Below are 16,991 nucleotides of genomic sequence, written 5' to 3' on the forward strand. Positions count from 1 at the left end.
TAATTACTCGAAAGTTACAAGTATTTCGACGTTTTCGCCGATCGTGAACTCAAGTTGGCCGAAGAATCTGTTGTTCAAATAAAAACGTAACGCGTTAGGAACTTCGACGTAACATCGCTAACGGATGTTGCGTATCCCGATGATGCTATCGACATGCAACAATTCCGGGGCGGAGATCCTCGCGGCGACGATCGGCATAAGCGTGCCTTTAAGGCACAACTTATAAGTAACTGCATCGGTGAATGGTACGCTCAGACTAGGTCAGCCCATAACTATCGTGCTATTATAGACAAGGTCGGTCCTCCCTCCCTTCCATCTCCTTCTTCCTCGAATGCACGGCAATGCGCCGTAATATTGCGTTATTGTATAGTTTATCGTAGCGGCAAAAGGCGTAAGAAAAATGAGACGACCCGCCTGGAGGAGTATCTCGCGCTTTCGAAAAATCGCCATCTCGGTAACTGCACAGGTATTATACCGTATGAACAGTCGCGGCTGTTGAAACGGTTCGCGTCAAAGGATACTGGATTTACTGGAAATACCGGATTATTTTATACGTGTCAGAGCGAACATTGCGCGGACTAATCGAATCGAAAAATCGGCGACCGAATCGACGGCGGCGACTTCTTGGTACTTTGTGTCAAAAATCGACTGCTCTGTCTCAAACTGGAGTGTCGATTACGTTATTATCACGTATGAAAAGTATAAAAAGCTATGCGTTAGATGCGTGTAAAAAATTAATAGATATAAACCAATTATTTAACAATTTTCAATTTTTTTCCGGAAATTTATCTTCGTAGAGGGAATTGCAGGTTTATTTTGGTGAAGTTGGTTCTCGAAGAGCCTCATAAATTTCATGTTAAGGTAATTATACGTAATTCGATCGGGCTACAGCCCACGGTGCACGATATACTTCATAAACGACATTACGCGTATTTAAAGGACTTCCGAGCGTAGTAAAACGAGAGATATTAAACGCCATGGGAATCGCTCTTTATACCCAGGCTCATCGTAACCGTCATTGTGCCGGGTAGGAAGTGCATAATAGAGCAGAAAGTGAGACAGTCCTCTTCCTGAAAAAGCGATAGCGATACTACTTGTAATCCGCCGAGAGAACAATGGTCGCGGCAAATCGCGGGCCGGAAGATCTCTTACGGCTCTTCGCCGTGTGTTACACGCGTACATGCGTACGTTTCCTGTGTTCAATTTTTCAGAAGTAGTACAACAGAGTCCTACGGCACTGAGCGCGCCTGCGTGGCTAGACATGCATAATCTGTTCGTTAATGTTGATTTGCAGACGCGTCGTATCTGAATATGTTCATGGTCCACGAGTTAAGTGGATCGCGTAAAAAAAAAGCGAGGCGTTTTAGCGGCACAAAACGCATACTTGAGAAAACCTTATTACCCCTCACAAAGCACTTTTTCTCGACGTTTCTATTAAACGTCAGTGCAGATTTATTTCGTGTTCATATAATAACTGTATTTGGAATGAGAAAAGATTCAAAGTCTTACGAAACCAAACTCGTGTTGTCGCATAATTTAGCAGATTATAATTATTATTATTATTTAATTGCCTAGCGAAGTAATGATGCGCGTACAACAGCAGTGAGTGGTCTATTTCAATATCAAAAGAGAAAATGTCGAGGGAGCCGGCTGGAAGGAGCTAAAAGCGTCATTGACTTGGAGCCAGCTTGAGAATATTTTCACATCAGACAGAAGTATGCGAAGGCGACGAGCGCCACTTTCCGTGGTTCGATGCTTCAGAGGGAATAATTACATGCTTATGATAATTGATGTTGACATTTTCATGATGTACACGGATAATAAGAAAATTCGTAGCCCCCGTTCGTTTATAACTCCGATAACGCTCTCACACGTCGTAAACGGACGGTATATTAGAAGAAAGTTGATAATTCACTTCACTTCGATCTTGTGTTAATGTGAAAAATAATAAAAATCGCGCTGTCTAACATCCCGGATGTGGTTGGTTGAGCGGCGAATGAAATCGATACACACAAAAAAACGGAAGAAATTTGTGTTATCATAACTTTCACCTACTCGAACGGGTTTGTATACGTGAGATTCGTGATGCTTTATCGAGTGATAGGGTGACGATTTCAGTTAGATTTTTTTTTTCAATTTTCGCTAATATAATTTAGAATTGCACATACGAGTTTGTGAGAGCCATCGAAAATTTCAAGGTACCTTCTATTTAAAATTTCATATTTTGCAATTCAGCAAACCAGATTTAAATTCGGATTTTGCAATCGTGTTCTATGTATTATGCATTCTTACGGAAAAACATGTTTTGAGGAATACATATTTTTGCCGGGGTCAAAAATATCCGAGAGACCCGGTGTGCATGGTCCACGTACACAAAAATATAGTGGCGAAATATAGGGTTAAATCTTTCTTGCCTTTGGGCCGATAAATTTCATCGCTACCGTGGACGAGCCGGTTGCTTTAGGCGAATGATGTATTTCTGCTTCGAGTCTGCCTCGGCGGTACGTAGCAGTAGTCGACCTCGATTTCCATCCATCTATACCGGTACTTGAACTTCCTACGTTTATTTGATCGCGCACCGCGGAGAAAATTGATTATGCTCACTGTGGGGCTGAATATCAAAACCGTTTTCGCGATTTGATTAATAACGCCTTATTTTCGCAGTTTGTATGCACTGCGCGTGCGGGCAAAGATTGAATGCAATGGAGTGCTACCTTGAGCATGGACAACCCAGCACATAAATCATTCCGTATACGTGACGAATGTTATTTTTATGATCGAATCATTATGATTAGTTGTGCTTATTTCCTATCTGAACCTGAACCTTGGACGACCCATCAAACTTCCGGCCTTTTATATCTCCGTTCTCTTAATAAAAATAAGGCATGAAAAATTAATGTGTAGTATCTATACCGATAGGAAGTTTCTACATCTAATAAATCATCATAATACGTAAAAAAAATCTGGAAACAGATATACGTTAAAGTATCAGGCGTTGAAATCATTTTTTCGGATCGTCGTTTGCACCACATTAAAATGTAGAATTACGACGCACGATGTATATACTCATCATGATCACATGAGGTCGCAGACGAAAATCGCGATTCTCGCTGGACCGGTTAAGTGATCGTATTAAGCCGCGCTGTCCCGGGAGTCCACGGTGGCGCGAGATCGACGGTAAGGGGGAGGATTACCTCGGTGAGAGTAGTTTCCCGCGCGCCATATAGTCCTAAATACTGATTTCGTGCGGCAAGTTCGCCGGCACAGAGCAACCCGCAAATTTACGATCATTAAACCTGAGAAATTGCCTCCTTATCTCGACGCATCTCAATTTATGGCAACGACTTGTTTGCCATAATTTAATGCGCGTCGTTCAATTTAATCCTGCTTACATTGTGTTGTGTGTCAATCGCGATGTTTGGATCGCTCAAGCCTCGTGATGTCTTTGATAACAATGTACCGAAGATTTGCGGTGATTAAATCCGAGAGACAAATAGTTTCGACAGATTTAGATCAGATATGCTGCGGGAAAGCAGTTTAAGATCGATCAAAATAAAAGAATTTATATATTATTAATAATTTATATTAAAATAATCAGTTTGATATATAACTAATAATGTAGATATATATAATTGTCAAGATGTATATTAAAAGATTTTATTTTGTATAATTAATAGTATCTATAATTTAATTAATAAAACGTCATAAACACACATTGCGGGGTTTCAATGAACCATCTTATGCATTCTCAGGTTTCTTCCTGTTCTTCACGCTTCTTCGCAATAATGGACGCACCGCATCGCGCCGGTGTGCACTTAATTCTCTCGTTACCGTTTCAATTCAGTGTATATTAGCGTTTCGAGCAAGTTACCCGAGCATAAATGCAATTCAGACACGGCTATATTCTGCTGGCCGCGCCGCGCCGGCCGCGGCGACCGACGCGAGCGCGCGCTCCCGTCATGTTGAAGACACTCTCCGGTCTAAAGCGAAAGTCGAACGCGATCTCTTTCGTTCCCGACCTCTCCTCACCTTCGTCCGACCTCCCTCGATCCTTCTTCGCATGCACGCTCTGGCCCGTCTGCTGTCCTTACTTCTTCGTTTTCCGGAATATCTCCGATATCGTCTCTCTTCTCTTTCTCCCTCTCTTTCTCTGTCTCTCTCCCTCTTGTGTAATGACAGACCGTCTCCGCCTGGTACGAGCTAATCGGTACTCGTTATATAAAGCGACGACCGCGCGACACTATGTCAAGAACTTATCGCTTGGCAAGCAGAAAGGAGCAAGTCTAAAATATCATTAATTTTGACATGACAAAGAACAAAAAGAGTTGGTTATTTTGGGGATTTAAAGAGAGAAAAAAATGTTTTCGTAAAAGTGCGAAAAAAATCATAGTTTTGTTTGCATTTCAATGAATAATGTAGTGAGTTTATATAAACTATAAAAAGAGATATATTGCAAGCTGTAATTTTTTATATAAACGAATTGTTTTTAAAGTGGAAGAGATGAAATTTAAAAAATTGCGAATCAATCTTATTCTGAAAAATCTTAAGTTTCGACTGAATTTATGATATGTATATTAATTTATTTAATCTAATATTCTAAAGATATAAGCATTTTCCTGCAGCTTCTGAGTTTCTTCGTAGGGTCCGTGAGGAAATGGATCATTTTACATTGGACTTTTTACATTCTTCCTGGCAGACATGGAAGCGTCCGTCCCGAAATCGTTTCACAAGAATATCTCGGAACGTGACATAAACCATTCGCACTCACCAAAACGTTCCACAATGTTTTAACATGGACAACGTGCGTCGGGGCGAACTGTTTGTGATACAACGATGAGGAAACGAGTGCTTAACCGTTTCTTTGAATTGCACGAAAGAAAGTTTGGTTGAAGATTATATTCAGACGAAATTTCACTAAATTTTATTGCATTGCTGATCTCGTAACAGTCATAACGATCATAAGTCGGATCATAAGAAATAGAAGATTGTATTATATGATGAAATTTTTATTACATTAGATTCAGCAATTATAAAAAAAATATTGAGTTAATGAATAAAATCATAAAATTATGAGAAACGATGAATAAAATTTATATGAAGGCAGCTAACAATATAACGATCACAGCAAGATAAGAAACTCCAGGATTATATTATATCGTGATAAAATTCTTATCGTATTAGATGCTATTAATGATTATAAAAATTCTTGCGGATAAAATTGCTAATAATATCAAGCATCGATATTTCCTCATTATTTACATGAGTAATTCGCGGATGCGATTTATCATAAACGGAAACATACGTTTTCCACAATATTAACTTTTTAACAGTGTAAATATTTGCTGTTACGAAAGACTCGATAAATATCTGTCGGTTTTATATCACTTTTGCGTAAAATGCCGCGTCACGGCATTTTAAATTACACCGTACCTAAAACCACTAACCGAAAAATGTTTTACACCCCAACTTTCTTTAATGAACGAAAATTCTGCGGTAATATACACGAAACGAGAAGTCGTTATCGATATTTTCGTCCACATATCTCCGCGATATACGTCGGAACAATTATGGGAGAATGAACGGCGTCGCGAGACGTGTTGCAGCGAAATCTGTTGCGATATCTGTCTGGATCGGGCAGGCAAAGTAGCGAATTCCGGTCGCGAGATAATTTATAATTTCCGTTGCCTGGCATCGAGAAGGAACTTTTATTTGTTGCACAATTAAAGGAGCGCTGTTCCCTCAGCGCTCTTTGATTCTATACGATAAGTGTGCCTCTCGTTGCACGCACGTCGCAGGTGGAACCAATCGGTGACAATAATCAAAACCGCAGTTGAATAGCATCGAGACGCGATCGCGAATCGAAGCGTAACGTCAGTAACAATGAGTGAAAGTTCCTCGGCTGGCCATCTCGACGAGAAAGCTAATGAGAAAACGTCGCTTGTTTTGCAAGTTGAAATATCGAGTCGCGTGACAGAAATAGAACGTATCTCGAAAGCTATAATTCCATTTACGGCGATATCAATCCAAATTAAATACAATTGGACGGCAACGGTTCCGTTAATGCGAAAACTGTATCTCAAAGGTATATACTTTTTTTATTCCTTCCGAAAAGAGAGAGGGACATACCAGATTAAAGTTCAAATTGCTAAATACGGATTCCGCGAGCTAATCTAGACGGTGGACACTTCCGAAAACCCTATTTTCAGGCCGAAGGTTATTCCGTTCGTCGGTAGATTTACTTGTCCAAAAATATCATTGATCAACGGGCCATTTCGTCAAATAGACTCGCAAAAGGCACGCGAAGCGCGCCTCGTCATCCAGGTTCTAGTCGCGAGAAGAACGGATCCGTCATCGTCGTCGTCGTGTAACGTCACGTCGCGTCTATCAGAGCGGCGGTGGAGGCCGAGCGCGAGGTGGGGTATCACCGCTCGACGGTTTCGACGTGAACATCCAGCTCGGCGCCGACTGCCTGGCTCAGTCAAGCTGAAACCGCGAAGGCCCGCGATAGAGCGAAGCGAGCGAGCGAGCGGGCGCGCGCGTGCCTTACTAGGTACCTCTCGCGAACGTTTCACCGTTTCTCCGATGCCGCTCGTTCGCCGCCGGCCGCGGGAGAAAAACTCCACGTTTTACGTCGTGCGCCGTCAAATCGGCCGCGATACTCGAAGACGACGCGACGACGACAAGTGAGCGAATCCTCGCGGATCCTCCCGCGCGATAACGCGCGTAACCATGCTCCGGGGGTACGGCGAGTGCGACGCGATAACGCGCGGATTTTTCGCGTAAACGCGATAAGACGGGTGTGCGCGATACCGTGATTCGCAGTGGCGGAATAAACAACGGGGCGAATCCTCGCGGCGATTCCGCGCGGCCGCCACGATGCTCCCGTCGCGGTCTTCACGACTAACCAGGCGGAACTCGCTTACGGGATATGATGTCAGTGGAATAAACGGAAGACGTGTATGCCGTGTACGCCTTATCGGTAGTTACCGTATCGGTGCGCCTTAAAAAGCGCGCTGAATCATCGCGCGGTAAAATTGACGGTGCGCGCCGCGGTGTGCCGTCGTTTACGCGATTGGCTCTCTCTCTGTTACGAGGCAAGGTGTTGTGCGGAGTTGCACAATAAACGACGAGGAGAAACAATCAGCCGCGCGCTCCGAGACGGGCAAGAGAGGAGTGAGAAGATTCGCCTTCTGCCGCGAAAGTCGCGCATCGAGCCGACCGTGATCTCGGTGTTTAAAGGTCACCGAATCAACGAGACAGAGATCAAAGGATCGAAGCATCTATTAAGCCCGCTCTGCTCTCTTCCACGCGTTATACGCGCGGAAAATCACGACGGTGGGGAGAGCGGGCAGCGCGAGACTTGCTTGTCTCTCTCTTTCTCTCTCAGTCGGTCGCCACGGCTCGCCACGGCTTTCACGACGGTATTTACACTCGACTGCATTCTGAAAATCGCACGCTGTCACTACGCGACGATGAAAAAGAGGAAAGAGTTTCGTTTAAAACGCCGATTAAGAACACTAGATAAGAATGCTAAGGCCGTGAGAAGAGTATAAACGCGGAAAGAAAATTTCATGCTTATTTAAAATAATCTTCTGTTTAAGGACTAATAATAAGTCACGACTGATGATAAGAATATCAAAGTTATACAAGAAAACTGACAAAAGAGAATATAGATTATTTAAAAAAAAAAATGATTTTTTTTCCTTAGCTCATTATTAATTTTTATTTAAAATTTTCATTAGACCTAAATAAAAAATTTCTAACATAATTATATATTAAGGAAATATTTATTCTCTAAATTAAACTTTCTAAATGCTTTCTAAAATTAATATCTTCTTTATAATACACATATATAGATATATATCTATTAAAAAAAGTTATATACAGAATTTGAAGATTCTAAATCAAATTTAATAATGAGCTAAAAATAACGATGAAATAACTAAAATTGTATAATAATACAATAAACAGGAAAATACATTCTTAAAAATGTAATTTAAAATATTTTTTTATACAAGCGCATTAAATATGTATTTAAAAATATCAGAGTCTGTTGATTAAATAGGGAATAATAAATGATCACAAATATCACATAACAATCTATAAAAGGCGATGACTAATAGGGATAGTCGTTTTCCTAATAGACAGAATACGGGATAAAAGAATGAAAATACTGAAGCAACGATCTCGCAGGAATTTGCCTGCCTAATCGATATAAATATTTACAAATTACTATTGAATGGCTACTTTAACATATTTTTCCATCAAGATAAAGCAGTCGCTGTCGATTTGAATAAAATATTTCGTCGCGTCTCCGGGTTCTCCGTTCGTGAAAAATGCGAGCTACTCTCCATCGGCGGTTCCGGCTTTTAAAAATATTGCAAATTCGTGCGCGCGGCTGGCTGGCGAGATAAAAGCAAGCAGTAAAAACGAGAAGCTGTCGACAAAGTCTCCGTGCGCGGCGGTCATGTATATATTATACGGGCCGTCAATATAACGCTACGATAATGATACGTATTAAATTCACGCCGTGTGCGTCACGAAAACGGGCGCGTCTATCGCCGACGTCGCGTCGCGTCGCACGCTCCGCTCCGTTTCGGCATTGAAAGCAATTTTGGACAGTAACCCATTTGGGTGCGTGCGCGAGTGTGCGGCACACATGTGCGCGTATGTACGTGACGTTTCTCGGCGGTTGTCCGTTTAAATCAATCGCGAGTGCATCGACATGCATGCGCGCGGCGCCGTCAGACAACGACACAGTGACGCGTTAATGGAAAAGTGTCCGCGCGTTTTCATTATTAAACAGTACAATGCGTATAGGAGAAATAATGCAGAAATAGATACAATTCACCTTGGCGATGGAGGATCTCGATTTGAGCCTAACAAATGGCGCGTACGTAATACTTTTCACGTGTCTGCCACGCAAGAATGAGAAGATACGCGCAATTTAAAGTTTATACGTACATATGTAACTCGATTGGCGTAAAATTTGGCAGTTTAAATTTTTCTCAAATTATTACTTGATCGATTTATTTTTTGATGTGTTAAAAAAACAATATTTTTATTTCTTAAGAAATTGCATTTGGTTTTCTTATCTCGATAAAGTGAAAAAATGACAAAATCGGTACGCGATCGTGTCGAAAATGCCGAAAGATTTATAGCGGCGAACACGTTCCATCGGATATACAAATGTCTGCGTATGGAGTGATATTAATGGGCCGTTAAGGGCGATCGTAAAACGGGGAATAACGTCGTTAAATTTTGTGTTAAAAATATTATTACTGGTATCCTTATTTATCGTTTCGCATTATCCACCCTTTGAGCCCTTTACCCTTTATTGGGACACATCTGTGCGAGCGCGCCGTTAAAAATACTCCTACAAAGTGTCTCTCCTCGGTGATCGTAATCGGAGAATTATGCATCTGTGACGCGGGGCTGACCTTCCTTCGCTCTGACGTTTGCGGCGTCGCCGTCGCCGCAAGCGAACGTCCAATGTAATAGTTGATTGGTAATATCGCGAGTGTGCGCCGAGATATACGCGGGTTTAGAATGATATCGGTATGTCGAAGCTCCGGATACGTTCAACATCGGCGTGTATATATCATCGTGAGGAACTGTTAGCGCAACGTACGAGCGCGATAACTATGTTAACAGCATCTCTTGTGCACACACGCATCGAGCACGTGGGGCACCAGGCACGTAGTACGAATAGTATTGCCGGTACCGTTAATACCATTCGCGCGATATCTAGTCGCTCAAGAGAGTGCACACACGGGCACGCGGAATCGCCGCCGCCGCCGCGTGTGGGAGCGCGCGAGTGACGCCATTTCCCGACCCCCTCGTACCCCCTCGCGTCCCCCTGCCTTTTTCGCGTGAGAACAAAACTCGGATATAATGATATCGAGTAATCGAGCCCGGCGCGCTTTCGGCCATCCTATATACGCAAGCGAGTTTCGCTAACTGTGCTTGAAAAATGCAGGAAACTCCTATACGATGGAGGTGGCGTGAGCCATATACTCGTCTTCCACGGAATCTCACACTTAACTTTCGGCTGGTCTTTGTTTTTTTTTCGTTACTTCCCGTTCCTTCCCGCTGAAATCTAAATATATACCCTTGCTGTTATTCTACGTGAGGAAAGTGCAACGAAAACGGACAGATCGTACGCCTGAATAATTGGAAAATTAAATATCTGTTAAATATACCGAAAATAATACATGGTATAATTATAGCAAACATATTTTGGTATTAATTTCCACGAGCTATTCGTGTTAATTAAGTTAGTCGTTAGACATTTTAATAACTTACATCGTTATAAATTTTGCGAGGCGATGTTGGACGAATCCGAAACCGGGGAGATACTCTTCTATCATAATTCAAAGCACCATCTTGTGCGGTCTTCAACCGCGAGGAAAAGTCTTTTCAGAAATCGATTGCCCGTTCACTACGCGTTTTATTATTCACTCGAACGTCTTGGCACGTTCTCCCGGGGGTATCCGATCCACACGTTTTCACCAGGATTTCGAAGATAAATTTATCCTTCCGACGATACCAAATGAAAACCGCGCGACCGTACATTTCCTACGTTGCATTTTACGGACCGTTATCCAGAACCGGACATTTTCGCTCGCGTTTAGTCAACCGAGAATTCACGCGTGCGTATGTGTATGTACGCGAGAAAATAAAATTTGCCGAGTACACATTCGTGTGCGAAGGGACATGAGGAAAAATTTTCCTGCCGAGTGCAGTGCTCGAAAATTTCATGAGAGAGAGAGAGAGAGAGAGACTCTTGTTAATTGACATACCACGCGGTGTAAAATTTAATTAAATTTAGGGAGGTAAAAATACATTGTAACGCTTATATTAAAAATTCATTGTACGTTAAAGATTTTAAATTAAGAGATAAGACTTGAACTAATGAGAAGTAATCAGCTTGAACTATTAAATTATTATGTATTTTTCCGATAATATCTTCGCACGATTTGAATTCGAGGTTAATGTATTTAATACACGTAATTCCGAAGCGAGAGAGGATGCGCGAGGCATTTGTATTCCACCGTACATAACACTTTTGTTCGCTAATATTGAGCAAATCTCACACTGCACGCCAGTTTAGAAACCCGCTCGCGGCTTCCGCGGCGCGTATTGGTTCTTCTTCTCCCGCTATTCTTCATTACGCTCGGGAATACCATCACCGTGTCATTAGGGAATGAGAAAAGCGGATAATAAAGGAATGCAGAAAAGAATCGCGGCTTTCTTGACTCGCGTGCGCGCAACTTATTATCCTACGTGTGTACCCGATAGTATGCCGACGTGAACTTGTTATTAGAGTGTGACGTTTCGCCGAAGCGAACGTTGAACGCCCGTTACTTAGGGCTCTCTTGTTACAGCTGTTAAAATTGAGGAAAAATGTTCGGCTCGGCGAGGTAGAAGTCTGGCGACTTATTCTGTGAACGAGTGCCACTTTTGGAACTCGGCAATCGGTACAAAAATAAGAAAATAGAATCCTTTTCGTTCATTGGGTTGCTTTCGCGCGGCTTACTCTCGATTCCTCTTCCTCGGCGAACTCGCTCGCGGGCTCTGCTTTCCGCAGAAATCACCTGTAACCTTTGCCACTTGCAATTCATGCGCCTAGACCGGTCCCACACAGCCGCCCGCGTCTAGTCGCGGAGCGCATACGCTCGACCGAAGCTTTCTCCCGATCGCTAACTTTTACTTTTGCCACAGGCAAATTGAGGATCTCGACGTGTCCGCGCTCTCGTAAGTACGTCCGCCGCTCGCGCATGACGCCGCTGCGAAACTAGTATCCGATCCGCGAAGGGAGGATGAAGTCGGACTCGCGTGTGAAACTGGTGAAACTGGTGTTTGTTCCTCGTTAGCACGTGCGAAGAAATTCGGTAAATTGTGCCGATTAGAGCGCTGAGGAAAATTAAAATGTTTAACGGTGCTTAAGGCGATGGCTTTGTCAAGGCAATTCTGTTTTCGCGAACGTATTCGTGAATGCGGCCGTGTGAAGTGAAAATACGACTTTAATCGTTTCTATGTGAGAAACTCAATGTGTTATTGAAGGACTAATCGTGACGTAAAAATCAGAGCGGGTTTTATAATCTTGAGAGATCAACACTGTTATAAGGATGAAATTTAAACCAATATCTTGAGCTAAATAACATTTTGTTATTTTTAACAACCATATGTGTCGAAATTTATTTTAACACTTCGTTGGTTTAGTTTAATTAACTATAAATTGAGTGCCCTATAGGAATACTTAAAAATGACTCAAATTGAATATAATTTGACACTATGATGAATTTTAACAGTAAAGAGATAGTAGCAAACACATATCGCGCCAAATATATCCATAAAAAAATACTACCGTATATCTATCTTTTCTAGAGTGTGATGACATTTTGGAAAATACTGGATTGTATTTTTGAATTAGATTGTTGTATGCAAAGTCGAAAATAGAGTCGGATAGATTTAGTTGTAAACAAAATCTCGCACAGACTTGACGGACCACCCTTGAAAAAGATATACGTTAGCGAGTACGCGACCGCATATAGTTCCCATCTCTCGATGTTGCGCGGAACGATATTTCGCTTGCGTGCTCTTCAACAAACCGGGAAAAAAAAACGCAATAGCCCGCACATAGGCGGTGCGAAATTAAAACTGGAACACGCGCGCTCGTTGAAAACTGTCGCCGTGTATTGACGCGAAATCCCTATCGCCCCGACATTAACATACGTGAAAGTACAGCCGGTACGCGGATATACCTGTTGTACGCTATTATTTTTCTATTTACAGTTCAGCTGGCGGTACGAGCGCGCGTACCATTCAAAGAGGGATAAATTTATCGTCAACACGTAGAGGTACACCAAGCGTTCAATAAAAATCGCGCGAGAAACGCGGCCGCGACCGTATTTCGGACGGTATTCTGACTTTTGTTCTATTTTCCCGATTAACTTGTCGAGCGCCGTAATTAGACAATACGAAAATTCGAAGGACATTAATTTCTTTCCGGATACTCTTTATCCCAGGCAATCTCTCGAGTCGCTTTTATCGCTGTTCGGGCTCCTGGTACAAATGGGAAATTCTGTTCCGCGGAATATATATAGACACGGTGGATTAACGCGGATCAATCGGTGCGAGCGCAATTGCATGAGATCGCCGTTGGAAATCGTTTGTGCGCCATAAATCGATCGGGATTCTTTCCTGTCTCGCGCTTTAAAGTGGATCTCCCCCTTCGTGGGTGCAATGACCTCTCGTGCCGGTCCTGTCTCGGCGCTAACTCTCCTCTTTTTAACGTAGATTCAGAAATATATATATATATATATATATACACACGCCGATCGCGCACGGCCAGAGTGAATTGACCTGTATTTCCGAGCGGTAGCAGCGTCGAGACGAGCGTAACAATGTATATGCGCGCGGCCGTTGAAATCGCCGCCGGTGGGAGGCCGCTGCCCCACCTTTCATTCGACTTTGACAGTTCCATTATGGTATCGAAGCTAACGGCAAACAGAACGGGTGTAGTTGACGATTGTGAATCAACGTGCTCGCCGGTTCGTCAAGGTATTTTTATTGTTCCCCCCTTATTTTTTTGTTGTTTCGCGCCGGAGCACTGAGCACAAGATGCCGATCCACGCTCGGCGTGGAAAACGGGCAGTTCCGTTGTTCGTTTCCTCGTAGCCTAGTGTCGCAGCTGTGAAATTGAATCGCGATAAACGCGAAAAGTGCATCCCCCCGTGACCCGTGACGTCGATCTACTTCGCGCGAATGGAATCTGAATCGATTCGATTCAGGGTGCAACGAGCCTCGCGTTCGCCTCCTTGGATCAATTCGGCGAGCGCATCCGGTGGAGTGTTCCGCCATTGTCGTGGTTGGATTAATTCAATCAATTTCGCGTTTGTCTACCGGCGAGCCCCGGGGAGGCTCGAGACAAGTTTTCGCCACACGAAAGAGAGCAAAGTGGATCGCGTTAACGAGTTGTGCGACGAGTCGACGTGTTGTAAAGGACTTACTTCGCTGTATATGTCGCACCGTTAAAAACGTTTCACGTGCGGTCTCGTTTGCAAGAAGGATTTCTGTGCTCATTATTATTCGCCGTCTTTGACTTTTTCGTACGTGCGTCCCCGATACGAGCGTAAAGACGAACGACAAACGGTATCCATCGGCGCACTCGTCGGTCATAAACTAATTGCGTTAATTCCGCGAGAAAAGTTTACCTCGATTTTGCAAATCGCATTCCACCGAATCCGTTTTTAACCGCCAAACATAAGTATTATTCATGACAATCGATCGTGCGAATGTTCATAAATTCTGTTGCCATGGAGAATGTCAACCGTGTAATAAAAATAACGTTGCAATTTCGAATTTTTGTCCTCGCATAATATGCACTATTACAAAATAAAATGAAAATCGATATACGATATAAAATTTAACTGAAAAGAAAAGAAAAGGTTCGTGATTTTTTAAAATTTATTAAAGGCGTTTTGACCGCTAAGAACGAGTTTTAATTTTTGTTGGGGTAGTTTGGTTTTACTTTTGTTGGATATTCAGGGGTTACTTAGGTCGCACACTTCGACAAAGTTCGCCCTCTGCGCGAGTAAATTGTGGAAAAATATGAAAAATATTTATATGTAATTACAGATACATTTTTCCCGTATATCATATGTATAATATCGACTCAGCCTTTACACATAAATATACGTGTAAATATAAAATACTTTCATTAAAGAGAGATCATTGATTGATAAAAACATCGCACGTAGATATCGTACGTGATATACTTAACTGTTACGCATATTAATCAAGTATCGTTAGAAAGTTTTAACGATTGCCCGTGATTCCCGTGAATCAACCGGAAAAGGCGGACGAGTGAAAACGGCACTATTGATCGCTGCCGAGAGTAGCTCAGTAATAGTTAACCCAATTACTTAGTGTCAAACGTTGAGGCTTAAGTCCAAATGAAATTCAAGGTGGTCTCTGTGCTTGAGAATTCAATTTAGATTTCAAGAATTATTAATAAAGACCGAGTCCGATGTGCTTTGATGTGCGAATTATTAACTTACTAACCTAAATTTTTATGACGATTATGACGACGTAACTGAATAAATAACTTTTAACTCATTATCAGCAATTATCTGGTTACTTTAAAGACTGCGACTCTCCGATTTTATTTTACGCCTACAACGGTTGCAACAATTTCAAGTGAACGCAACAGGATATTACATTCACGCCGGAAATCTTTTCCTTAATTCGCGCCACAACCGACCGAGATATAACGGGGTTTCTGCTTTAATCGGATTTAGGTCCGTTGGATACCGAGCGTATCTTCTCTAACGTGATTCCTTCTGCCAGTTAACCAAAGAATACCTGTGGTAATTCGCGAATATTGTTTACGAATTGAATTGAAACGTATATATGCTGTGCGAAGAACGATGGGCTCGAATCGAAGCGGGACTCACGCCCCGGAACGGTGAACACTCTCGTGACGAACAGTGATGATCGCGTACACGATGATCGAGCCACGCAGTGATAGGGTGACGGTCTGCTCACCTCAAACTCAGCACCAATGTTATCAAGTGATACGAACCACCAGAGTGCACCAGAGTTCGCGAAGCTCGAGGATGGTGACCGTTCAGGAGAAGGTCGTCAGGTCGCGTCTTCAGTTGGGTTACTCCACGCCGACGTCGTTCATCAATCGGTATCTATTTATTATTTCTATTTCACCAGAATAAACTAACGACCTATCGAATTTGATGGTGACGGATGACCGTTATCAATTCACTATTTGTAATCGAACGGCAAAATCGAATATGTCATTCCATCGTGTATTATTTCGTCGGAGCTGTTATGTCTACGTCACTAAAGAAAAACTAATCTTCAAGTCGTCTTAAACTTATATTTTTTAAAATGTAACTATAGAAGACCTTGCCATGCATAATTTCCATTTTCTTAAAATATAGTGTAAGATGTTTCAAAAAGATAACTCTTTGATTACAATTTGTTTATTGCTCGTATCCTTTAATGCTTTCACTTAATTTTCCTTTACGGAATCTACAAATTTATCCAATTCGTTAAGTACTATATATCGTGAATCTACAGAAACGCAAATTTGTATGTAAACGGAAGGAACTAGACGAATTCTATTGAAGAAAAGGAAACTGCGTCAGCGATGCTAACATCCTACCGGCGTTATCTCGACGAGATTCGCACGAATGTAATTATCATAGTGGAGGAAACGTAATCTCTCTAAAGCGGCATCATCTCCTCGCCTCTTCCTCTCTAACACATGGATAGACTATCGCGAACGCACGCACACACACACACACACACATGAACGGCAACGCACATGCTCACCGCCGCCGGTAGAGAGCAAAATTATTTCAGGTAGAAGGTAGGATCGCTCGATGCTCGCGCAAGCGTGCGCGCTCGCGCACCCACGCCGGTAATGGCAATCAACGGTTGTTAATTGCTCGATGATAATTAGTCCACGGCGGCACACGAGCAGCACCGCCGCGCGAACAGCGCTTGCGATAATGGAGCACGCTTTAATAATTTCCGTAATGAATTCGAGACACCGTGTACACAGACTTTTTCTCCGCACGATACACCTCATAGCACACTTACCTGACCACCTGACTTCCTCTCGATGTCAGAAATGTTACGTGCCGAAAATTGCACCAGCGATCAGGCATACAGCTAATAATGTACCGTTAATTTTATTTACGGCCCCGAACCGAGGGGCCGTAATTGAAGTAATTCAATTTTCTTGATATCCGTCTTTTCTTTTCATTTATTCATACATATTTTTATTTTTTATGTTTCTACACGGAGAAAATTTTCTCTTATACCCTGAAATCATGGTAGTTGTGGGACATGTATTACCAAGAATTTTATGCTATTCTGATTAATATCCACCATAATACAAAATATTTATCTATTACATTAAAATGTAAAATATGTTTGATTAATTTTACTAAAATATATCTAGG

General features: G+C 42.3%; 1 protein-coding gene across 10 annotated transcripts in view; it reads left to right on the forward strand.

Moving 5' to 3' along the window:
- Positions 1–16,991, forward strand: part of Siz (Brefeldin-resistant Arf-GEF family protein schizo) — a 43,153-nt gene that overhangs the window by 15,175 nt on the left and 10,987 nt on the right. The window contains exons 1-2 of one of the 10 annotated variants that reach the window (XM_071789863.1): positions 6,486–7,421; positions 15,306–15,700. The exons of 3 other annotated variants lie outside the window; for them this stretch is intronic. In XM_071789863.1, coding sequence (XP_071645964.1) covers positions 15,498–15,700 — 203 coding nt within the window. In that variant the 5' untranslated portion in view covers positions 6,486–7,421; positions 15,306–15,497. Of the gene's footprint in view, positions 1–6,485; positions 7,422–7,968; positions 8,894–15,305; positions 15,701–16,991 lie in introns of those variants that run through there. 6 more of the 10 variants (XM_071789870.1, XM_071789886.1, XM_071789876.1 and 3 more) reach the window with 6 other exon arrangements.

The sequence above is a fragment of the Temnothorax longispinosus genome, chromosome 1 (genome assembly GCF_030848805.1).
Source record: "Temnothorax longispinosus isolate EJ_2023e chromosome 1, Tlon_JGU_v1, whole genome shotgun sequence".
In the NCBI taxonomy this organism is placed as follows: domain Eukaryota; kingdom Metazoa; phylum Arthropoda; class Insecta; order Hymenoptera; family Formicidae; genus Temnothorax; species Temnothorax longispinosus.